Here is a 25,619-nt window from a genome sequence, read left to right on the forward strand (position 1 = left end):
GCTCTCCTTAAGTATGTCAGCACAAATGAGTAAGACCAATTGCCGGTTTGCTCTCAGTTGTCAAGTGTAAGCCAGCTCCAGTGCAGCACATCTATGTTATCATGGCACTGAGGCTGCACTAATAAGCCTGCCTGAGAGTATGGTACTGTCAGTCACCATCTGTGCACACTATCTGTCTTGTCCTTGTCATGTAGAAATTCCTCCTATATCAGGGTTGTTAATTTTTTTTTTTCTCAAATTCCTTCCAGAACCACAGTTTCCACAGAACCTCCCAATACTGCTCATTTCCCAAGATTTGCAAATTTGAAGTGTCCCATATAATTTGCTTTCAAGAGACAGCATTCTGAGACATAAAGGTGTAGGAGCAGAGCAGGTTTATCTGGGCATTTCAGAACAAAGAGATGTAAAACAACACTTAGTGGAGTGTAAATACATGTCAGTAGGATATTAAATGCTAAAGGTTTAGTTTTCCCAAGCTAGATACTTTGGTGTAAAAAATGGATATAGGCAGACAAGCACCTACCTATTAAATTACCTCATTATTGATAAAAGCAGATGCACACAGAGACGGATTTTTAAGTTTCAGGAATGATAATGACTTACAATTAATCTGAGAAACAATGTGTGTTCAGAGAGCTCCGTTCAACTACATAGCAGTTCCCTCCCTACAAACTTGCACAAATGCATGCATAAATGCACGCACATGCATGCACACAGTATATATATATGTGAGTCTCATAACATTCAGCCAAATGTTTCTCAACATAGGTAGTGGGAACTACTTAGGTTAAGTAAGTCCTGCATTTTTCTTTAAGGATTTTAAATGTGTATTAAGATATATACTCTCCAAAGAAACAGATTTCCAATCACTGGGGATGTTCAGACAGAACTTTGATTAACTCTGTTTACATCTCTGGCTATAGCAGAGAATGAATATGGCAGTAAAGATATCATATGCTGTATAGGCATGTAAACATTTAATTAGCATGTTGCAGAGCCACAAAATTATTTCAAATGAATCTCAGCTACTTGCAGGGACTGCAAGTTTACCTCTTGCAGAGGTTTTCTTTTTGCTTCTTTAGCTTGCCTGGGACTTATGCTGCCGGGTCTATGGGTCTGCAGTTTGGGCACCTACTCCTGCTTCTGATTATGGGTACAGCTACAGGTTTTGGGGATGTTCCCTAGTAGGGAACTTGGTAGGGGGGGAAGTGGACGACGGTTTGCACCATCTCTCTGCTTTCAAGGAAGTCATGGTGCTACCACCTATAACGCGCTCCAAGCCACAGACATCAGCTGTCACCTTTGCAGTGACTTCTGCTATTTTCTTAAAAAATAAAAAAAAAAAAATAAAAAAAAAAAAAAAGAAGAAAAACAAAACCAGAAAAAGGACAGAGGGAAAGCCTCTAATGAGAAGGGGAAATGTTAATTGTGCCTGGAGGTGACAGCACACAATAAGAAATTGCTGTTTTGCTATTATATGTCTGATGAACGCACCCTAAGACTGCAGCACAGCAAAAGCTCAGCTCCAGGGGAGGATGATGTTTCTCAAAATCCTCATGATCCCTGCAGGTCCTCCTGAATAGCAGGGAAAACAAACAGAACCAGAGTTCGACAAAATTGTTCTGTGTCTCAGCCATGCTGCCAACAAATTCCCTTCTCTCATTTCTCCCTGAATCTTTTCGGCTGTCTCCAGTCGACTGGCTGCAGTGGGTCCAGGACACTGTGCTGCCCCTGCACACAGAAGCTCCCCCAAGGTAAGTGCTGTTACCAAGCAGAATCCGGCTCATAATTTATTTTCTGCCTTGCTTTACTCAAAAGTGATGCCAAGACTGAAATTTCCAGCTTGAGCTGATATACATTAGGCTACTCAGTCTGCAAGTCAGCAGTGGGAGGAAGCAGGCAAAACATTTCAGGTGGGCTGAGCAACCACTGCTGCCAGGGACATCAATAGGAGCTGCAAGGGCCACCTCTGAAAAGCAGGTTGGCCCTAAGGGCGACTCTTAAGTGTGGCTGAAGAACTTGATTCTTAGGAAACAATGCCCAACACCTTTTTAGTATAAAAAGATACCCTAAACATACTTCAACTGGAAGCAGGAGATGCCATTTTGCCAAACCCATACCTTTCTGAGCAAGCCATGGAGAAAGAGAGGGAATATTTCAGGATATTTTGAGAGATTCTTTTTAGCATTTACAGTTTTGCTTTCTGCCCCCTTCCCAAATGAGGCATTTCTTGAATCTATTGCAATTTACCAAAGAAAAACAAGCTCTCCCACTGACATGTTTACAGCTGAAATCTGTTCTCTGTGCTGCCTTGGTTGCAGAACCAGGCACAGGCTGAATGAGAGAAGCTGGGAACTTGTTATGTAAAATCTACAGCAAGTAAGCTTTTCTAGTGCTATTATGCCCTGACCCCTTATTTTGGCGCAGTAACAAAACCACTGAGACTGGACAGTTATAGGGTTTCCCAGGCTTTTTTTTTTTTTTTTTTTCCCTTTTTCTTTTTGGCCTCATCACAAAACCCAAGTGAATCAATGGTGTGCCCAAACTTCTGAAATGGTCTAGGACTTTCAGTATCTTCTAGACACAAACAGTGGGGAAAGAGGTGTATTTTATTTATTCATTATTTAATCAGGACAGACTCCTGTCTAAAAATTGCTTGCTCTGGAAAGATATAAATCTCTGATACATTATTCTAATTGTTTGATATTCAGCACACACTATGACCCCCCATTACTTTACATCCACTTAGTTTTCTGTATGTGGCTTAAATTCTCCACTTGAGTAAAAACAGAAGTACAAAATAATAAATCAATAAATATAATTAAAATAGGGTAAAATAAAATAGAGGAAAGGGAGAGGGAGAGGGAGGGAGAGGGAGGGAGAGGGAGAGGGAGGGAGAGGGAGGGAGAGGGAGAGGGAGAGGGAGAGGGAGAGGGAGAGGGAGAGGGAGAGGGAGAGGGAGAGGGAGAGGGAGAGGGAGAGGGAGAGGGAGAGGGAGAGGGAGAGGGAGAGGGAGAGGGAGAAGAGAGCTTTCATGGCTATAGGCTGCTAGGACCTTATATGCATTTTATACCTCTTCATGGTTTTGGAAACTTGGAAATATCTACAATTTATCAGGTACACTGTCACCTCTTCGAGGCAATGCAGTTGGGATCAGGGTGACCTTTTAAGGATGAGTTACAAATTTCTGACATTGGACAGCAAAAATTGCATTTTGAGACTGCGTGTAAGTGCTCTTCTGTACCTTTTCGTACCAAATAGGTTCAGTTTAGAAGTCAAAAATAATCTTTGAAGAGCTCATTCTTCAAACTCCACCCTGGAACACAGAGGACAAGGCTGGGTGGTTTTCTGCTTGCCCTCGCACCCCAAACACCAGCCGTGCCGTGGTGAGAGCCACACCAGTACCCGTGCTGGGGAGGCACGTAGCTGAAAAGAAACCCTCTCACTGGCGTGTTGGTTCTGCCACACTGCTGGTAAGAAAAATGTCAGTCAGGTATGCAGGGAGAAAGTGAAAATCTGATGGGTATTGTAGATGTTTAGTTTATACAAAAGGGGACCTATGAAACCAAAAACCCCTCATAAATTTTCCTTCCTCTGCATGCATTCTTATAAAGGTAGATCTATTTTTTAACAGGGATCAGACCTTTTTGGCTTGTATCCCTGCAGAGGTATGATTAGCCATAGCTGCCTCCTTTTTAAATACTAATTTAATACAATACTTATCTTCACAAAAATAGTTCTCTCCACAAAACTCATTAAATCCACTGTAAGCAGCAACTTATAGCAGGGCTATCTACAGTCTATCTAAAGCATGGATGCAGAAAAAGAGAAGATTGATGAGTCTAAAGAGGTAAGCCATGAAGAATGTTCTCAGACCAGTTGCTCTGTATTAATAAAATAGGTCTGCAAACAAGTCAAAAAGATATTTATCCCCAAAGTCTTATGGAACAATTGCCTTTTGGTATTGTTTTTAATTATTCACACAGCTCACAGCTTTTTTTTCCTCAGTTGGCTTTGCAAAAGAGCATCTTGCCAATCTGTAAGTGCCCACAGAAGGCAGCCATGGATGTTAGATTAGAAAATGTTGCTTAGAAAGAAACACGAGATGTGAAAGTAGCATAAAGCAGGAAAGCCCTCTGGCCCTGTGCTTGACTGCATCCAGTGTTTGTGGATTGCATCCACCACTCACCCTCCATCCCTGTGGGGTGCCAATAAATGTGAATACTGGTCTAGAGCTATGGGCCTCAAAAAGACTGTTTTCGATGGCTGCACGTGCTCCCAGAACATGCTCACTGGAGTTCAGTAGCTGAAGACAAAACACTGTTAACTGATCAGTTCTCCTGTGTTCACCAACCATCAATCCATCCATGCAGTGGCTATAAGCTGGTACCAGTAAAGCTGAAGATGGCAGTAAGAAGTGTTCGTTTCTTTGTATTAATCTCTATTGTTTTTGTTGACAACTGAGCCAAAACAAGGATCTCCAAAGCAGTACAGCCTCTGCCATAAAAGAGACTGAATAACTCCAATTGCTATTTCCAAGTTTAAAACCTTTCTGCTTGTCCAGCAAAAATGTGGCACTTGTATCACAAGTTATTAGGCTTCATCTGTTTTTTTTTTCAAGCTGTGAAGATGAAAAAACTGTCAGAAATTAAACTAATGTTCTACAACGGATTTTGAGAAAAACATGCAGTCAGATTTTCTTTAGAAGCTTATGGACAAAAGAACTTGAACTTGTAAATATTCTTAGTCAGGCCCTGCTTTTCAGTTAGTTCAATGAAAGATGAACCTTTGCTCAGAGAAAAGATCAACATCTTAACTTCTATGACCCAAGGTTTTAGCTTTAAGAAGGTATTAAAGTTGAGAAGAAAGAAAACCCCTGTAATATACACAGTATTAAGAAGTTACTATTGTAATCTACAAAGATAGCCTGAATCATCTGAAGCAAGATTGCCTTTCTCAGAACATGCTGCATAAGCCCATTCATGGCATACATTTCCACTAGGTGTAAAAACCCTATGAATATGAAGCTCTATATGTATTATATATGTATTGTCATTGTATTACATACAACAGATGGCTTGGACAAAGAACAAATTCCTAGCATTGGGCCACATGTCAAATATACTATGCCACTGATGCTCAGCCTTGCTAAAAAAAAAAATAAAATAAAAAAGAAAAAGAGAAAACCACCACCAACACAGGACAGATTAAATTTTTAAAATTGCACATTGTTTGACAGAGGTAGCTGTACGGAGCAATGTGTTCAAGTGTTTCTAGAGGCTTTAGCACAACACCAAGTGACATTTGTTTAAAGCATTACCACCGTACATTAGCCATGGAGCAGTAAATGGATTCAGACCTGGCTGACAGATCTCTGAAAGTACTTAATGGACTAGTCATGGCAGCAGTTGGCAGGGATCTGAAGAAATTGCTGTTAGGCCTCATGTGCTTCAAGGTTTTCCTCAGTGAGTAAATCTGGAAGTAAACATAGAATCTCTGCCAGTATAGTTTGAACATGACTTAAATTAGTAGGTTGAGAAAAGGATGGCCAAACACAGCAGACTGGTTTGTCCTCTAATGCGATCCCTGTCAGAATGTCTGCAAAATTTCATGTCTCGGAGTGAAACAGGACTTATCTACAGAATGAGAGCTATGTCCCGAGAAGGTCTGAGGAGTTACTGTGGAGAAGCAAGGAAGAATGCTTCCTCAATGTGATGCTGCAGCAAGAATAGCTAATTCAATTCTTGGGTGTGCAACAGGAAATGCTTTTACTTCAGAATGTGCCTGCTAGAAGTCCAATATTAAAAATGCATTTTTAAAAGCATGTTGAAAAACTGGTGAAGGCACAAACAAGAGCTGAAAAAAAAAGTTAGATAAATTTCTGTAGAGACACTTCAGGAGCTCAGTCTGCTTAGTTTATCAGAAGGATGATGAAGAGATGACTTGTTCACATTATATAAGTATCCTCATGGGGAGCCAACAGAATCTCTCGCTTTAATCTGGGAGAGAATGGCATAGTAAGAACCACTATATAGCAGATGAATTCATACAAACTCAGTTTAGAGAGAAAAACCATTTTTGGTAATGAAAACTACTAGCCTTGGGAATATGCTACCAAGGGAATGGGCAGATTTTCTATCCCATGAGTTTTCAAATCAAGCAAGGATGCTTGCTGTAAAATATATTTAACCAAATATGTTACTGAAATCATTAAATGTGTCATGAGGTAAAGTGTAATGGTCTGCAATATATAAAATTAACTAGAAAACGTTATGTTGCCATCTAGTCTTAAACTCCACAATTCTTTGACTAAGCTTTCTTTGTGTAGGAAACTGAAGCAGTGGTGAAGGAAGAGGCTGAGCATTTGGAGCTGAGGAGCTTAGAAACAGCAGCAGGACTGTAAGGGAGAGCAACTCAGACTGGTCAGGAAAGCATGGCTGGATGGTAAAGAGCATACAGAAGTGGTATATATACGGAGTACTGCATTTCCTGTGGCTCATAAAACCTGCAAGCACTTAACCGAATTTCAGCGTCTCACCTAGCAAAGTCAGACAAGCCTCTTCGGCCCTGCTAGCTAAGCCTACACAACCCTCAGCACACAGGCCACCACCATGTTGAGCTGTTTTTCCCTCCCAGCACACGCAAAGCCTCCTGCACCTTGCCCTGTGCTGCTGCATGTCATTGCCCCCCTCCCCAAGAGAGCTACTTCTCTCCCCATGCTGACCCGGGATTCTTCCCCGAACTGTCCTGTACCCTCCATGAGTGCCCAGGGCTGCTTTCCTGCTTCTCCACTCCAGTCCATCAACTCCCAGCTGTCTGTGCCACTGAGCCAGCTTTTTGCAATAGGAGTTGTGGCAGTTTGTGACAGGAGGGGAGAAAAAGGAGCTGGTTTTTTTCCATATTCCCAGAAAAGGCTCTGTCCATGCCATGTTGAAATTGAACTATTTCTAAAGACGAAAAGCCTCCAGGCTTTTTCAATACTACCTAGATCTTAATTTTGCTTTTCCAACTGTAATCACTGCCTATTGAGGTGGGGGGCTAGAGCAAAGAAAAAGCAGTCAATCTAAATTGACTCATGAAGGAGGCAATAGAGGCAACAGAGCAAGGCTAAAGAAGCTCAGCAGTCATCTAAGTGCACAGCTTCTTGTAAAACCTTTCTGAAAAGCCTGAATGAATCCCCCAAATGAATGGCCATTTTGTCCCTTTCAGTTCTCCTTCTCTAGCATGGAACTCAATGTGCAGCTTGTGGACAGACAGATTCCGCAATAAATAGAGGGGGAGAGTAAAACTAAACCCACTGGAGCTTGGCCAGCAGCAATGTCAAATCTGTTGACTGATTTCCCAGGGAATTCTTGCCTTAAATGTCAGGAGAACATAGCCCTGCGGCCAAACCTGGACCAGACTGATACCGAGGCATGACAAAATGAATGACCTAAGTAACAAGATTACACCGCAGGAAAATTAAAACTTCAGAAATGTGCGAAGATCACATTTCAGTAAGTGGTGTTTTATGTAAGATCCTTTTAGTAGACAAAGCTTAACCCAAACTTATAAAACATAAATTGGTGAGGGGAGGGGGATTTATTAATGGCAACAGAATGAAACTTTCAATCAGTCAGAAAAGAAAGTATGAGAGCTTCTGCAAGCGTCAATGGCTTCTGAAGGCTTAAAACCTTCTCCCAAATGCTCTTGTAGACAGGAGCCAAGGAAGGTCAAAGGAATTTAGTCTCCTAGGAGTCTGCACTACTTTGAAAACAGCAGCTAAGTCCCTCCATCACTCAGGCACTTCTGAAAATCCTCCTAGAGCCTCTCCTGCCAGCGGCAGCAAGCGTCCCTTTCGCGGCTCTTACCTGCAGCCACTCATGCTCATGGGGCTGGCAGGAGCCTAAACAGCTTCGGGATTGCTGATCCTCCATCAGCTGTAGCTGAAACTGGCTGGTGCGTTCAAGATCTGTTGGAAAAGGCAGAACACCCAGAGAAAGAGAGGGGAAGAGAAAGAGAGAGCACGTGCATGTAAACCTCATTGCTTTTGGAACCTGAAAGCCTGAGGTGGTGCTGAGCGAGGAAGACCAGTGAGCCGAGGAGCATAACAGCAGCAGCATAAGGGCGAATGGTCCAGATCCACTGGGTACAAGAGGAAAAGGACTAAGGCACTGAGAAAACACTGAGAAAACACACAGTCCTTCTAAATTCTATTTTTTTTTTTAGATTTTGGTCTTTCTTTTCTCTGCTTCAGTCTTGTCTGACAAACCCCATGGTCTGTGAGAGTTGCCCAGGATGGACGTCCATGAGACTCACCATAGGAGCGAAGAGACTCTTCCCACACTGCTCTTCAGTGAGGTGACAGCATCTAGTGCTGGGAGTTTTTCTGCCTCTCTCCCTCATATTGTTTTAGCTGGTATTAGCTGTTTGCACATTCCTCTCCTACTTTGGCAGTGTGCCCTCTCCTCCATAACAGACCAAACCGAAATCCCAGATCCAGCACACTTCAGCTGTCTGGGAAGTCCTTGTGCAGAACAGGGATGTGGGTTTTTTATATGTTGCAGCATCTTCTCACCATGGCTTATGTTCCATCTTTAACTCATGATGCCCTAAAAATTACTGTAGAAACTCAGATTTCATATTCAGTGAAGGAGAAGCAGAAGCACAGTGAGATTCCACTGCATATTCCCCTCACGCTCCCCCAGACATGGATTGAGCTTTAACACCATTTTAAAATTTTTCATATATATTCTTTTGTAAGTTGCTTCTTTAACTGTGTTGAGCACAGCAGCAGGAGCAATATTTCATCCTCGGGCAGAAGTCCAAAATGAGTTAACCCAGGTTTTATAAAGATAAGAATATATAAGCAAAAAAAATCCAAAATCTATGTGGTACCAACTCCCAACATTGACAGATTTATCCCTGGACAAACTGGTGCAGCTTTCCTCTGTTTTTCAGTGCCATCTCAAGGGATGTCTTCCTTGCCTTCCATGCTTTCAACAGAACATAGTCTGTTTGTTTGATTGGAGCTGGCACAGTGCAGTTTGCTCCAGGTTTGTGCCCGAAGCATTGCCTTTCTCTGTTTATGTGGCCACAACCTTTGTCTAATCCTCCAGAAGTTCTATCTCAATAAGAATGGTAGCAGTGACAGAAGCTATTAATGTTATTGCTTCTCCACGTGGCAGCGATCTGCTCTGCAGATCAAAAAGAGCAGATATATGCTATCTGCAAGAAAAGGAAAAGCCATTATTGGTTTTGCTAAGTGAATTTTCTGTGTGAACAAACAAACGGGCCGCAGGAGCAGAGTCTGTAAGGTGCCAAAGAATGAGTGTGTTGTCAGGGCAAAGTTATGAACGCAAACTCAGCCTTGATTTGAAACTGCCAGCTCCAAAACTGGAAAGAAATTTGAGGTTTGCACAGGTGCCTTTTGTAGCTTTTGGAACAACAGAGGAAGGGATTTGTATGACAGAAGTAGCTGTGGCATAAAAGGCTGAAATAATCAGCTAATGACTTCGCCAAATGCAGGTGGGAAAAGATGTGGCATGCTCAAGCCACATCAAGCGAAGCCACAAGTGTTTGAAACAGAGCACTAAAAAGGAGCTTTCTGTACAGTAATTCCTGGCAGAGGGGGAAAAAAAAAGGAATAGCGGTAATAAAAATCTTTTTTAGAAGAACATCCTAACTGAAATCCTTTCACTGTGAGGAACTCCTGCAGCCTTGACAGAAAAATTTGTTCTGTGAGGATATGAAGTATATGATGGGCTTATGTGTCAGTAACACAGTGTTAGGACTTGAAGTTTCTGAAATCACTGTAGCAGGTTGTGAAGGGCATATATTGAAAAACCAAATGCACAGAATCAAAGAGCAGAGCTGTGTAATGATGACTGCACCCCTTCTTGACTAAGCTTAAGACATAAAGAAATTAAGCAAAGCTTGAAAACAAGGCAGGCAAATATCCAGCCAGCTGTTTTTCTTTTGCCATCAAATTGTGAATGTCTCTTGGTATCGTTTATGACACAGCTTTAGGGGAAGAGCAGGCGAATGTGAGAGAAACACCTACATTTGTACTTTACGATCACCTGCTTTTACCATAAACTGTGATCGGTAAGTATTTAACACATGGGTATGACTTTTTACTGCTGTGTGTACAAATTTGTCTGGGGCATCCTGAATTGAGTGTTATACATTATACTTGCTTTTCACTGGTGTAAATTATTACCTACAGTCTCCTAGCAAGAAGCTAAGAGAGGACTTTCCGTCCATGGTTTCCATGCTGAAAGCAGTTCTTCAGATCTTACATTGTTTTCTAATGGTCTGAGGGATTATCTGGTACAGTGTGTCCCATACAGGCTGGCTGATCATCATGCCAAACGTTGATTCTTTCTCTGTCGCTGCACGGGTGGATGGCCATAGATGTAGTTTCTCTGTGGATGCAGGCTTAACCTTGTTTAACACTTGAACATGGCTCTTAAAATGTTTTGTGCGTAACCTACGCACAGACTCTTTTACTGCATGCAAAGGCCTAAACCGCTGGGAAAAAAAATAAAAAAAATTTAAAAAAAAAAGGATTTTATGGATATTTTGTTCCATTTTCAGCCCTGTCCTCTTCAAGCTAGTTTCTATGCATTCTCTAATGAAATAATTGTACCTGGAAACTTAGTCAACTTTGTGTTTTTGTTATATCACATTTTTTCACTGGATTATTTTCATGGTGTGGAGTTACTGGCTTCTTCTCAAGGTGGGGACTGTCTGAATTTCCTCAACAGCATCATGACCTAATTTCAACCGTCCTTTTCAGTGGCCTCCACTGGCTTTCCCCACTGGGCCAAACTTTGTTGAATTTAGCGAGTTCCACCGAACAAAACCGCTTTGCCTCTTGTGTAACCAGTAGAGTCCTCGTCAGGTACTAACATAACAGGCAAATATTTTAGATGAATAAAGCTGCCTGGCTGCAGAGCTGCTTCGACTTCTCCCCCCCCGCCCCCGCTCCGCACCCAGTGCGCGGCAGAGGAGCGGAGCAGCCCCCTGCGCCCTTCCCGAGGCTGCGCAGCGCTTTCTCCGCGGCCCCGGCTGCCGCTTTTAAGGGGCAGCCGCGACGCACCCCGAATTAATCTGGATATTCAGACGGTCGCGAACGACCCGCGGCCGGCGCTGGGCCGGCAGTGTTTCCAGCTCCCCCCCCCCGGGCCCGGGCCGCAGCAGCAGGCGGTGGGGACCCGCGCCGCCCCCCCCCCCGCCCCCCGCCCGCCCCGTCGCGTCGCCGCCGCCGCCGCCGCTCCGCGCCCGCCGGGGAGGCATGAGCGACGGCGCGGCCGCTCCGCGCCGCGGGTGAGTGCGCGGCCCTCCGCGGGGCGCGGAGGGAGGGAGGGAGCGAGGGCGAGGGAAGGGGAGGGGGCGGCCCACCCAAAGCGGAGACGGCTCGATGGGGAAGAGGGGAAGAGGGTGCGCGGGTGCGGGAGGGGCGCCCCTTCTACGCGCCCGCGGGGATTCCTCCCCGCCCCACCTCCCCCCCACCCCCTCCCCACCCCAATTTGTCCGGCTGCGCGCTGGCTTTCCCCGGCGTGGGACGATGGCTCCCGCCGCAGCGGGCTTCCCCCACCCGAGAAGGCACTACCGGAGCTTTTTTTTCGGTCGTCCTTGGGTTTTAACGCTGGAGGTGCGAAGCGGGGCAGAGGGTTGCCAACCCCCCTCCTTTCCCGGCACCCTCAAACTTTGTTTTATTCGCCACTTGCGGTCCTGCGACGGGGAGACGCGTGTGCGGAGCAGCCCAGCTCCCGCACGGCCACAAAGCTGCGGTACCGGGCTGCCAAACCTCCCCTCACCCCCGGCAGGCGCGGAAAATGCGGCGAGGTGGTGATAAGCAAACCCTGCCATAGCGCGTTTGTTTGGCAACGGTAGCGTGGGGGGGGGGGGGGGGGTGGGTGGGTGTCCGTGTGTGTCCCGCCCCCCCATTTGGCAAGGGGGTGCCTTATGTCCGGCTCTTCCGCAGAGATCCGCCCCCCCCCCGGTAAAGAGCTGCCGCGCCCCCAAAAATTGGGTGCGACACTGGTGTCGTCTGGCGTGGCTGGCTGCAAGCCCGCGTCCAGGCTGTTTGCTCTGCTCCTTGAAATGATACTGGTTAGAAAAGGAAGGATTTTTAAAACTACCGGTTTTACTTTTGTACCGAAGCCTTTGTGAGTATTTATATTATTACCACTTTGAAGCCATAATCGTCCCTGCAGCCCTGGTGGCAACACGACCTGTAAAAACCCACCTTGCATCCTGTTAGACACAGTCCCCTGTGTAATCTTGTAGTCCAGACCGGGGAATTTCAAGTGTGGCTACACGTGAAATTAATGTGTGACCATAACATCAAAGTGTCTTTCTGATTTTCTGTTGTACTTTGTATTTTTCTAAGGCAACCATGAACAGCAACTCCTCCAAAAAAAAAAATTGTTTTGCAACTGTGATGGCAAATCTTTGCTGCTGGAAAGTCACATTTTGGTTTCAGACCTGGCACAGCCATCACTCTTTCCCATCTCAAGCCTTTAAACTAACTGTGTGCTGAAAAAACGGTAGATGTTGTTCGTTTCCAAGTTGCTGATAGCCTCTGGATTTAAGGCTGGACTCGGGGCTCAAACAGAGCATTAAGCTTTTATTAACATTTTTAGGGGTTTTTGCTGTGAGGAAGAAAGGTGTGCAGTTTGAAAGAAAAATTTGACCGTGACAGCTGGGCATTTTGCTGGGTGTTGAAATCATAGAAAAACAGACTACTTCAGAAAAATCATGTGTGCATTAAAAATAGTTGTTTAGATCATTAACTATCGAAGTATGGCTGACAGTGCAGTTCTACCATTTTGATTTTTTTCTGTGTAGCATGCAGTTTTAGAAGGAGAGAAACTTTCTTCAGGCTGATGAGCAAGCTTCTGTGTTTGAGTTATGCTTTTGGCTTGCATGCAGCATTTTTGCATTTTCAGGGCTGTGAATAATATTGACTGAATTGATTTGACGTAGTCTCAGCTGGAGCAGCAGTATGAGATCTGCCCTTCATAAGCAGTAACACCCTTCCAGACAGGTCCATCAGCAGTTCAGTAGAAGGCGTGATCCTCCCGATCCTCCCTGTCTCTCTCTTGCACACGTGTGTGCACGTGCGCGCACACTCACTCCTAATGTGTTCTCCCAAGGCGTTCCACAGCTAGAAGGAAGCTAGCTGCATGGTTTTAATACCCAAGACAAACACCCTTTTTTTGTCCACTTTTATAGGATGAAAGAATGTGGTTAATTTGTAGGTCTCATTATTCTCTGCATACAGAAAGAGATGGCCAGGCACACTTGGACAAAGAAGTCAGGAGTCACCGTACCCCTCTCTCTCACTCCAGAAAACCTGCATTCCCCCCATAGCACCCTTGGTGGTTGGAAACTTTGCCTAAGTCTGGAATATAACACCAGGGCTTTCATTCTGCTTAGCAAGCGAAAGCTCAGGGAAACCCAGGTTGCATCCCAACTGAGCTGGGGGTGAGAGGGTAGATGAGTGCCGCTTCCTTTGTCTGTGCATCCAGGTTTCTTTTCCATGGGCTTCAGGACATGCTTCATCCCTACATCAGCTGTTCACCTGGGACATGCCCTAGGAGAATAAGCTTTTCTCAGTATGGTAATATAGCACCTGTATCTTACTCTGGCCACTAAAATAAATTATTACTGAGGAAATAATTAGGGTGTCAGAGGTAAGCCATTAGGTTTTGGTGAGAACCTGGGCATAGGGTTCAAATATAAGGATGACCAAATACCTGAGAGCTTCAGCATCGTGAGAGGCAATGATTTTGGAGCCATTTTGAACAAAAACTCTACTCTAGATAGTTGGTCATTAACTGACTGTTAATATGAGATCTTACAAAAACAGCTTGCAGTTTGTCTCAGGTCTGACCCAAAACCACAAGACTTTGGCAACGACTTGTCTTCTCTTTTGAGGTTCTGGCTTCAATTCTTCTCTAGCAGAGCAGGTCCCGATCAAGTCTCTCAGATCACTTCACAAGCACTTTGCAACAGCATTTGCAGGAGCTAATGTAATTCTTGTTCTCATCTGAAAGGCTAGAGAACTGAGATGAAGTTCAAATGACCTATCCAAAATACACAGTAAATTAACATAAGAAATGAGACAGGGAAACAAATTATTTGCTCCAGTCACAGGATTAAATTGCCTTTCCCTAACCCTCTGCAACTGTTAAGAAATTCATGGGCCATTCCTCTTGCAAGAACTTGAAAAGGCCAGACATGCCTTTCATGCTTCTTTCTGATGTAAGTGGTATTAAATATGCATTGTAGCTCAGTTACCTTAGATAACTGAGCATAAATTCATCCATCTTCCACTTGAAATTCTGTTCCCAAATGTAGCAGATGAATATTCTTTCCTTTGTTTTCTGCTTTTTTGGAGGGGTTGGGGAATTTTTTGCTTTTGTTTTTAGAGAAGATTCTTGTTAGCATTCCTTAGAAACTCATTAAAATGCTTCCCTTTTGGCTTATTCTCCTAATTTATTAATACCACAAATAACTTTTTCTTTGGTGACCCACTTTCATAGGTATCTGAATATCTAGAAAAATTGTAGCTCATCAAGAAAGCAGGGTAGGCTAATAACTAGCATCTCCAGACAGAGTGGAAAAATCAAGATACTTCTTTCTTTGACACACCGAGTTTTAAACACCACACATACAGAAAATATTGTTCTATTCAACAGCTTACTTGGCACCCTTAGCGCAAAAGAAAGTACTTTATTGATTGCATGATTGATTTAAAGGTCAGAGTTTAGGATTTCATCTATTCTTCTGGCTGAATTAAATTTTTGCCCTATGTCCACAGTAAAGAAACTGCTCTTTGCATAAACTTAAATTGAAATACTGGTTTGTGTGAGTGTTCGAACAAATGGACTTTCTCTTATAGCTCCCAGGACAACCTCCCAACGCTACACTGTTATCAAAACCATTAGGGTTTGACTAAGCTACTGCTTTTTATTGAGCTATCATTCCTGCTTTGTGAAAGGTACAGATTTGCTTAGCAAAAGAGGATACATGCTGATTTAATGAGCATGGTGGTCAACAGGCCACTGGAAGTGCTAGGGCTTTACAGACTCTAAGGCAGAGATCGGCGAGTATAGAAGAATACACTTTTGTCATACTAGCTTACTTAAAAATATAGAGAGGTTGCTTTTTGTGAACTGAAGCTATATAGACAGACATCACAGGGGGTGATTAATCACCTTGTGTCCTGCAGACTCTCAAACACTGGTGGTGCTTTAAGGGCAGTCTGCTCTGGCAGCGCGTGTCTGTGGTGGTCCCAGCCCAGGGACACTCAGCACTGCCACCTTCTTTCCAAAGTCTGCTGGATAGCAGCCCCCCGACAGGAGAGCATAAAGCCCATGTGGTGACTTCTGATGAAGCTTTGTTTTCCTTTTCAGTAAGTGTGGACGTCTGTGTAAGTGTGAGAGCATCATGGTGGCGTTTAAAGGAGTCTGGACTCAGCCCTTCTGGAAAGCCGTTTCGGCAGAATTTTTGGCCATGCTCATTTTTGTCCTCCTCAGCCTCGGCTCCACCATCAACTGGGGTGGATCAGAGAAGCCCCTGCCTGTAGACATGGTCCTTATCTCCCTCTGCTTTGGACTCAGCATTGCAACCATGGTGCAGTGCTTTGGACACATCAGCGGAGGCCACATTAACCCTGCTGTGACCGTGGCAATGGTCTGCACAAGGAAGATCAGCCTCGCTAAGTCCGTCTTCTACATCCTTGCCCAGTGCCTGGGAGCCATCGTGGGCGCAGGCATCCTTTACCTCGTCACACCGCCAAGCGTGGTGGGAGGCCTGGGAGTCACTGCGGTAATCACTTCTCCTCCAGCTCGTGAACTAGACTAGCTTGGAGGCTAAGAAAATATAATCAGTGTCATGCAGAATAAAGAGAGCTCAAGCAGAGATTTTAAGAGTTTGCTGGTTTATTTACAACTCCTAGACAGGGCTTAAAACTCTCCTTAGGATGGGTTTATGCAGCGTAATGGCTATAGCTCTTCTTTATATAGAAGTTCTCTCCTTTCCTACAACTTTCCCAAATCTGATGACAGCAGGTAATGTTAATTTACATTCAAAATTTAAATAATATATTCGTGAAATGCCATTTTTATATGGGCTGGGGAGGGAGAAATTAATTCTATGCCATTGTGATGATGGGGATTGAAAAAACATCAATTTAAAATGACATACTTTTGAAATAGATTGTGGCTTAGATTTTAGCTTTGTTCCAAACTAATAAGGAATACCATCAGTTAGCCCTGTTGCAGGACTTATTAAAAATGCACTTGAGCCGCATACTGCTTAATTTTTAATTGAAATTTAAATTAATTAAGTCAGGGCTAATTAATGAATTTATAATTGAATAGTAAATTACAGTGCTCCCAAGAAAAAAATGGTGAAGGGGAAGTGCAGCATTTGCAAATCCCTGTGTAAAAATAAACTACACTTCTGCAGTCTAACTTTGAAGTTCTTGTTGGATGTTACTGTTAAGCCTTCTGTTCTCAGTCCAGCAGTAATTTTCCATGGCCCTCAAAATAAAAAAATGAAAGGAGAAAAGAGAAAGTGGGAGGGAACCTGTACTTCTAAATTTCATTGTTATCTTTCACTGTATACCGTTTAGAAATACCTCTCACTGAAGTAGAATTAATGTATGTGGTGACTTTCTGATTTACAAAATCACCTTTGTTTCATCTCCGGTGTTTCTTTCCCTTCTTCCAGGTACATGGGGATCTTTCCGCTGGCCATGGACTCCTGGTGGAGCTGATAATTACATTCCAGCTGGTTTTTACAATTTTTGCCAGCTGTGATTCAAAACGAAGTGATGTCACTGGTTCAGTAGCTTTAGCAATTGGATTTTCTGTTGCCATCGGACATTTATTTGCTGTAAGTTAATGGCTTCTCTTTTAAAGATAGACCCCTTGTCCCTTTATGACTACTTCAGAAGTAAATGGAAACTTCTGTGGTCTTTATAGCTGCTATAGCTATGTAGCTGCTGTATTCTTTACGGATCCACGCCAAAACCCTTTGGAGTATTGGGAGGGTCCCCATGGGTAGGGTGTTGCATCAGAGGTTTTCTGCCTGTTTATGTGATGACTTCGTTAATTTTGTGATATCGTCAGGACAGTGACGATACTTGCTGTCAAGATTAGAAGCAATGCAAAACCAGGGTGTCCCCATAGTACAAGGACTAGCAGAAACTAAATAACTATCTTCAATACTTTAATAACAGGTAATATTTTGTCTCTGCTTTAGATTAATTACACTGGTGCCAGTATGAACCCTGCTCGATCATTTGGACCTGCTGTCATCATGGGGAGATGGGAAAACCAATGGGTAACTCTGCTTTCATGCTTCCTTCACCATAGCGACAAACAGCTGTCAGGATTTTTTGTACATCATTTGCATATAGTTATCTATCCCAGTACGTCCCATAGAGGCCATCACTGAGAAAGACAGGAGGTGACCTGCCACCAGCTTAGGTATAACTATGCGCCTCGCCATTCAGGCATGGCATCTTGCCATTCGGGGGCAGTTTTGAGGAGGTAGTAGCTGGGGGTAGAAATGAAGTCATACAAAAAGTTGAAAACGAGAAGAGCAATCCAGCGAGACGAGAAGAATTGAACTGCTAGAAAGAAAAATCCTCCCAGGCAGATTGCAAACCCCCAGGTCATGCCGGTGAGAAGTTATGGAAGTAATTCTGTTGGCTTCACGTTCCACCTGGTTCTGCAGCAAACTGGGGCAGACATATGAAATGAGAGCAGGGACCCTATGTGATCTGGCTCCTGGGGGAGAACCTGCCTCGCCAAATGCCTGCAGTGAGAGATGAAGGGGTTGCAGTCTGGTCTTTGCAGACCGGACCAGATGTTACCTGCCTCAGTTTGAAAGCGTCAGCTTAACTAGGAGTATTTGCGCAGGAAACAATTTGACAAAGAGGTTGTGAATGATGCAGTCATTTTTCTACAGCATCCCACTATTAAACTTATTAAAAAACAATTCACATTTTATAAGGGAGAGATGGATTGCAGCTCGGCCTCACATAATTAGGGAAAGCACTTCTAGGGACGCTTTCAACGCTAACTGTAAGAGCTGCATATTACAGTGCATATAAGGACTTCCTTCGTTTTTAAAGTGTGAAGCCCACATTGCTCCCACTGCATCTAATAACAGAAGCAGCATTGTCTTCAGGCCCTAAGGCTCCAGTTCTGCAAACGTGATGCCATGTGTAACTTTCTTCCCAAGAGTTACCCTATTGAAGCAGATTTACCCTGTTATCAGTGAATGACTTGTTCATATGAAAAACTGCTGTAGTTTTTCACAAGCTGGATTATCCATACTCTGAGGGAGCCTGTAATTTATAACTAAAGCTATAAACAATAAATAAATGTACTGTGTAGCAGCTTGTAGGAGAAGCTTAGCTACTGTCCTGGCCACTCTGAAAGACGGCCTTTTCCCCTCCTCCAGGGCAGTGACATTGGTGTGCCATTGAGAGAAGCCCATGGGCTTCTGCACCTACTAATGTTACAGAAATGCTGCATGGCATGCTGAAATAGATAGGTACACTACAAAGTTGTGTATGTCGGTCGTATTTGCTTATTCAAATTAGATAATCAGGTAGCTGGCTGCCTGTTGGATTCTGCGGGATCAGAAGCCAAATTTGGTTTATTTTGGAAATGTGAGTCTGAAATACTGAAGTAGAACTGTTTGTGTATACACTAGGAAAGGTTTTGTTTCCCTAAAGGTTCATTGTCACCTTGGGTAAAAATGTAGAAAGAAAATCAGTTTTCTACATTGGTGTTTATTTCGTGTGTCATCTTGCAAACTGTCCATATATGTTGTCTACAGCTGGCAATGAGTGATGAAAATTTAGAGGAAGCTTCTTGGAAAGAGATGGATCAATAAAACTTGACAAAACTATTTGTCTTTGAAGATATGGTCCTGCTTCTCAATCATCTTACCCTGGCTAGTTTAAAAGCAAAGCAATGCCAGAGCAGATGTATGTTGTATGTGACTACAGAGCTGTATTTGACAAGTCTGGTATGACTCCATCAGGATCTGTAGCCTTTTTTGTCTCAAGAAATGTTAGACATATGGTTGATCCAAATAAGGATGATGAAGAACCTGCGCTTTTGTCTTATTGGACAAAGTTTTAAAAAAGTAAGTTAAATCTCCATAAAGAGGGGAAAAAATGATTCCTATTAACTGGAGAAGGTAGGGCATCCAGAGAGGATGCCTGTGTGTCTGTCCATGGGAGGTGTCCATAGCTGCATTGCCGCTCAGCTGGTCTGCCCCAGAACACTGGTAACCAGACATGTAGACTGAAATCTTTTTCAGGTGTCAGGAAAGTAGTAACTGTACCTCTCTGACACGTCAGCACAGGTCCTTCTTCTCCTCTGATCTGTGGGGTCCACTGCTTTGTGATTCCCTAAACGCTGGCACAAGATGAGTTTTTAGGGAAGAGCTGCACCCACGGATGCAAGGTTGTTTAGATGACTGGATTCAAGGCAAGTAGGGAGTATTTCTTAAGGGGGTGAAACGTGAGAGAGAGAGACTGGGAGGAGGCAGAAAGAAAATAAGAAAATGACCTAGCACTAATGCCATTAATTGCCTAAGAGACTGCCTTCTGAGCAACTTCAAATGTGATTTTAGAGCAGTCAGTTGCTGAGCTCCAGGTCACTATCTGTGAAACCTATGGTAGTTATACTTCTCTGCCTCATGAATTGATATGATGGCACATTTCATCCGGGTTCATGAAATCCAGGGTCTTATGTGCCTATGCATTTCTGGAGAGTTGGTTATAGCAGGTGGGCCAGGGTATTTTACAGAAACTTTTCTGGGTGAAGTCTGTAGTGACATGCTTTTCTCTGAGACCCCGGATTCTCTATTTGCTCCAGAGCTTAATGACTGGTTTTCTTCCAACTCTTTTTGCAGGTATATTGGGTGGGACCAATAATAGGAGGAGTCCTTGCTGGTGCTCTTTATGAGTACGTCTATTGCCCAGACGTTGAACTCAAGCGCCGTTTTAAAGATGTCTTCAGTAAGGCTACCCAACCATCCAAAGGGAAGTACATTGAGGTGGACGATAACAGGAGCCATGTAGAGACCGATGACCTGATCCTGAAGCCTGGCATAGTTCATGTGATTGATATCGACAGGGGTGAAGACAAGAAGGGAAGAGATCCATCCAGCGAGGTGTTGTCTTCTGTATGACTAGCAAGAAGCACTGAAAGCAGAGAGCAGCCTGCTAGCACATCCACAGATATCCTTCCTCCTATTAAAGAAACAGATCTCCTCTAGACTGAGCGTCTACCAGTTCTTAAAAGGTATGGTGTGGGCAGATGCATAGTAGTGGTGTCACCAAACCATACGCCTGCTCAGTTGGAAGATTAGGATTTTGCTATAATTAGGATTCCCCCCTATTATTCCAGATTAAGAGTCGTTCCTAATATTTTCCTTTCCTTCTTTCTGGAGCAACCCCAAAGTCAAAAAAAGAGATGAAAGCATTCTCCTTTAATAAATCGGTCAATAATGAGATAGAAATGTTTAACATTCAGATTGACAGTTAAGACATATCAGGAAATGCCTATAGACATGAAGACCTATTTATCAGATTGTTCTTCTGACACTTAATTGGCTGTTGTCAGCTCCTGTTAGAACATCTTATCCATTAAGTGTTCTCTTGTGAGGTCCAACACAGCACCAACAGTATTTAAGTTTTATCCACAGTCAAGCAAAGGAGTATTGTTTCCACTTATGTACACCACTATTGCCTTGCAAACTACCTCTGAAAAAAATGATACTTCAGTAGGTTTAAAAAAATAATTCTATCAACCCACCAAAAATTCACTCATGTGATTTGCTGTATAAATATATTACATTCATCCCTTCCCAAGAGTAAATGCACCGAAATTGAATGTTGAGGTCTACTGTAATAAGGCTGAAAAGCATTTGACGGTACTTCATGCTCCTTCTTGTCATTGTCTATCTGATGAAACATTCTCCTGGGCTTTGACTATTGACCATTCAGTGTTAGCAGACTCTCAAGGTCATGCAAAGAATATAAAGGTTTTCCTGTTACTTAATAACTCAAATAAGAGATTTCAGAAGAAAAGAAGGCATATCTGTTTTCAGTGCACTTGTTCAAATACACATTTCTGTGCTAATTTATGTAAACTAAAGGTTTAAATTACTTACCTACTTTCTTACAAGATGGTTGGAGATAGGGTTTTTTTAATTTATTAGTAATGTAGAGGGTTTTTAACTTTTAACTGCATTGAAACACTGATTGGGAAATATTTTTTTTTTTTATAACAGATGTAAAAAAATTTACTGCTTCTGGCTTTTTGTTATAACTGATGCCTAACTATCTGAACAGGATCCATGCTTGTTCCAGTGTTCATATAGCCTTAATTACACCTCTGGCAAAGGTTTCTTTATCTGTTGTTAGGAAAAGATGCAAGCACTTGCAGAGTTTTTTAGGGGGAAAAGGACACGAAATATGTTCAATAATCAGTCTTTCCCTTACAGAGTATTTTGACAGACACAATCATCCATACTACACCATACTTTACATTTCTGTAAAGCTGTTACTGACTTACTGCTTTTGTTTCTGATCAGTGGCTTCGAGTTTTACAATATGCAGCTGCAGAGCAGTAAGGAGCATTGTATTGTTACTGTAACTGTAAAGTTTTTATTTTGAAATTGAAAAGCTACTCCTGCCTATTTAGCAATAAGAGGGAAAAAAAAAAAAAGCATTAGTCCTGACCGTGGGCTGTAATAGCCTTGTCTGCTCTTTGACACACTCTACATGCAATCTTTATTACAGGGAGTTAGATGTTTCTAATGAGATAATAAACCACTTCTACGCTCAGATCTGTGCACTATGATCCAAAGGCAATTCTGCTATCCCAGCTCGCAGCACTGTGTAGTCCCAGCATGTCCTGCCGTACTCATTTTCCTAGTTTCACACTTTTCTTGTCTTAAACTCTGTTAGAGTGTGGCACGAGCTCCCTGCATTGGGCATGAGGTTCGTGACCTCTCCATGCGTTTGCAGCTGGAGCGCGATGTCTCCCCTGCACCCCCCGGGGCACAGCGTGTGGCGTACGGGGGCGCAGGACGGGGCTTCCTGGGGTGACCCAGCGACAGCCCCGCTCCCGGCGCCTGAGCCCTCCCGCCAGACGTGCTCCCCATCACAGTCCGGTCGCAGCATCACAGCAGCCGCTGCCTGTCGAGTCTAGTAAAACAGCTGATATTTGTCCTTGGCTGTGCCCCGCCGCAGTGACGGCGGCCTCGCAGTTCAAGGGCACAAATGTGGTTAGGGACCTGCAAGGGACAACGTCAAATCGCAGATAAGGGCTCCTTCCCGCAGCAAGGACTAAGTTTCCTGGGGAAGGGCAGTACGGGTGTGGTGGTTAGGCCCCTGCGTACCTCTGCTCGTGGCATTTAGATGGGTAAATGCCATGATAAGTAGATTCAATGAGAAAGATCAAAACTTGCAGATTTTTTTTTTGTCTAGTCATTTGTTCTGGCTTTTTTTTTTTTCCTTTCTTTTTCCTTTTTTTTTTTTTTTTTTTTCCCCTGCAAATGGTGTTATTTGTTAAAGGGACACTTTGATCAAACCTTTTGCATGGCTTAAACAGCTAAAGCGAAGAGTAATACACATAGCACTGGTGTTTATTTAAGCAAAGGTTTGCATTTTTTTATTTAAAGACACTCCTTAGAAGCTCTTAATTTGTGAATTTTGCATGGTACTGTGTTATTTAAATAAGAAGCTGTGATTTGTTTTATGCTTAAGGGTCCTTTATACAAATGGCTTGATGCATGTTTTCCTCAGCCAGCCTGCTTGTGCTGCTGAGGTGAGCATAACATGAGCATAGCACCAGCCACCTCAGTTAGGAAGTATTTTTTTCTCTTGAAACAGTCCATATTAATGAAGTGTGTCAAACACTCAGAACCAGACCCCTGAGAACTCCTCACTCAAAGAGAGTACTGGAGATAAGACACTGGGGCTCCTGCAAAGATTAGGAGAAAGAAGGGAAGTTAAAATAGAGGCCACTAGACAGTAGAGGATGTTGCCATGCATTGGACATGAGTAGGAAAGCAAGATGTGGTAGATCTGCTCCTGCTCCCACAGAATGAGACTCATGGAGGAGTTTGTCACTGACTGCACTGGAAATGATCCTGAGCTTTTTTGGGGCCTGATGGCTTCTCTCATGCACTTCCCTGTGTTTTTTTTTCCCAAATCTGAGTCTTTCTGCAAGATACTTAATTCTGGAAGGAGATGCATTTGACTTGAGGTTTATGACCCACCCTAAAATAAATCCTTAGGAATGGCTGTCATCGCAGATGGTTCTGCCCCACTGCAGGACATCACCATTCATGTAAGGGAACATCACTCTTCAGGATCCCTTAGGACTCGATTTATCTTAGACCTGCAGGGATACGTGCCTCTCTAAGTGGTTTTGCAGTGGCATCATCACTGTACAATAGTCACATTTGGTTAAAAAATAGACTAGCATGAACTTGTTATGGATTGGAAATACTTTTGCCTTAATATGATCTAAAAATATGTACTTTAACACTGCTTGAGGTCCATGTTCTAAAGGCCTTCAGCTCTAAACTGCACTTCATAACGTAACTTGGTGTCCTCGTAAAGTCTTTATTGGTTGGAGTGGGACACAGTAATTGTTTTCTGTTTATGATGGTGGTTGGATATCACAGGAAGTCTGCCAGGCATGTCATTCTGGAGTCCTAACAAAACCATGGATGAGTCTCTCACTCCTCCATGATGGCACACTTGTTTCTAATACTGTATTTGCACTTTCACAAACACATTCAAAATATTTAATCACTGGGTTTCAAAAAAGAAAGGATGGAAGCTAAGGGTGGTTATACTGAGGTACACAAATACCTTTCAGGCTGCACGAACTCTGAGGAGTTTATCAGCCGATTTCTAACTATTCTCAGGAGAAAAAAAAAAAAAAAAAGAAAAGAAAAAAGAAACCCTGCAGCATTTGAGTTGTCATCATAACCCTTCTCCTGTTGAAGTATCTGGGAGATGTATCTTTCATTCATTCAGTGGAAGCAGGAGCAAGACTCATGCAGTGTTTAGGCTTGCCACATGTATTTGCATATGAGCTTTTCAAAATGTGTTTTATTTCTGATTATTGATAATTGCCACAATATCTGCTTAGAAAGCTATACATCCTTCAAATTTCTGCCTTTCTAGTGCTTGGTGGCAGAACATTTTGCTACTGTGCTCTGCAACATTTTATCTGCAGTCTGTGTAACACATTCAGGATATAATACACCATCCAATATTTTTAATATAAATAAAATATGTGAGAACTTGCATTGTGAACCTTTCTTTCCAAGGTGAGAGATGAAAACACCATGCCCATTTTTTGTATCTCAAATCAATTGTGTGTATCTGAGTTTCTCAATGACTTATTAAATAGACAAGATGCAAGTATAGACTGAACTATTTGTTACCCAGTTACACGATCTAAATCATACTGCTGCAGTCTGTAATTTAGGACAAATGAGGTAAAGCAAACTATGTACATGGATTTTTCCACAAGACTGCTTATTGTTGAAATGCTTAGTCACCATGATATCAAAACTAATGTTATAGGACTTAAAATTTCCATATGTAACATTTGGAATAATCTACTGAAAAATACACTATAAAATAATACATGATTATCTGATTCCCACTTACATTCTACTGTATCTCACACTACTGTTGCAAATAAATTATCTGTTAAAAAAAAAAAGTCATCATGTGGTCACTGGAAACATTTAATGAAGCTAAAGCGCAGAATTGAAATACCATAAGAAAACCCAGTCCGGCCAGTAGAACATGTCTAAGAGGAGTCTGGAAGCGTGTGCAACTGAGAATGGGTGATTTACTGTGGAAAAATATTTATCAGTAAAGAGGGGTGATTGTGAAAGAGATTGAATATCTCCAAGGAAGCGAGTTACACCAATTAGAGCAAAAATTATGCTAGCATATGTACATCACTGATTTTTCCAGATGGTTTTAAAACTCATAAGACTAGTGGAGAGCTAACGTTTTGAAAAGTGGTAGAAATTACACTATCACTTCAAAGTCCTTTTGCTAAAGCATGGTTTGTGAAGACCAAGCTCCCATAAAGAACTTAAGCGATGGAAATTGGGTCCTGTAGCAATTACTTTTCTGGTTGTCTGGCTCCCTGCTTGGAACACCAAGGTTAGCTCCTAAGACACATCTGACATTCATGGAGGTAAATTAGGATCCTGAGAATTATTAATATGAAAACCCATTACTTGGGATAGCATCTAATTATTAGGAAGGGCTGAGAGCAGTCTCATACCTGAAACTCACCCCTCACATTGGTTTGGCTCTTGCCTTCAGCTTCTTCATATCCAAGCTCCAGAGGCACCTCTCAAGAGGATTTTGGGGGGCGTGTGTCTGTGCGTGGCATGTAACTTACTGCACACGGAATCTGTAGCTTACTGAAACAGATTCCCAAGGGAATTTAGGCAGCACTAGTAAAATTATCTTAGGGTCACAATCCCATAAGGCAGGAGCCACTTTGATGTTTTGAGACACTCATAAAACAGGAATC

General features: G+C 42.9%; 1 protein-coding gene across 3 annotated transcripts; it reads left to right on the forward strand.

Annotated features, from left to right (window-relative positions):
- The first annotated feature begins 1,672 nt into the window (after positions 1 to 1,672).
- On the forward strand, positions 1,673 to 24,785 carry AQP4 (aquaporin 4). 3 transcript variants are annotated; one of them, XM_033001103.2, is made up of 5 exons: positions 1,673 to 1,754; positions 15,411 to 15,825; positions 16,732 to 16,896; positions 17,266 to 17,346; positions 19,942 to 24,785. In XM_033001103.2, the coding sequence occupies exons 2-5, from the start codon at positions 15,445 to 15,447 to the stop codon at positions 20,218 to 20,220; spliced, it is 906 nt and encodes a 301-aa protein (XP_032856994.1). In that variant the 5' UTR covers positions 1,673 to 1,754; positions 15,411 to 15,444; the 3' UTR covers positions 20,221 to 24,785. The 3 variants fall into 3 exon arrangements, with proteins under 3 accessions (XP_032856994.1, XP_042654088.1, XP_032856995.1); XM_042798154.1 differs by lacking the exon at positions 1,673 to 1,754 and adding an exon at positions 11,241 to 11,310; XM_033001104.2 differs by lacking the exon at positions 1,673 to 1,754 and adding an exon at positions 12,135 to 12,155.
- The last annotated feature ends 834 nt before the right edge of the window (positions 24,786 to 25,619 follow it).

This window comes from Tyto alba, unplaced genomic scaffold (genome assembly GCF_018691265.1).
Source record: "Tyto alba isolate M040663 unplaced genomic scaffold, T.alba_DEE_v4.0 Super-Scaffold_27, whole genome shotgun sequence".
Lineage (NCBI taxonomy): Eukaryota > Metazoa > Chordata > Aves > Strigiformes > Tytonidae > Tyto > Tyto alba.

Bases quoted from the DNA above. Each gene is read 5' to 3' on its own strand.
- AQP4 (XM_042798154.1), top strand. From the start codon at position 11,279: ATGAGCGACGGCGCGGCCGCTCCGCGCCGCGG. The intron at 11,311-15,410 runs GTGAGTGCGCGG...TTTCCTTTTCAG, and splicing joins GCGGCCGCTCCGCGCCGCGG to TAAGTGTGGACGTCTGTGTA. The intron at 16,897-17,265 runs GTAAGTTAATGG...TCTCTGCTTTAG, and splicing joins CCATCGGACATTTATTTGCT to ATTAATTACACTGGTGCCAG.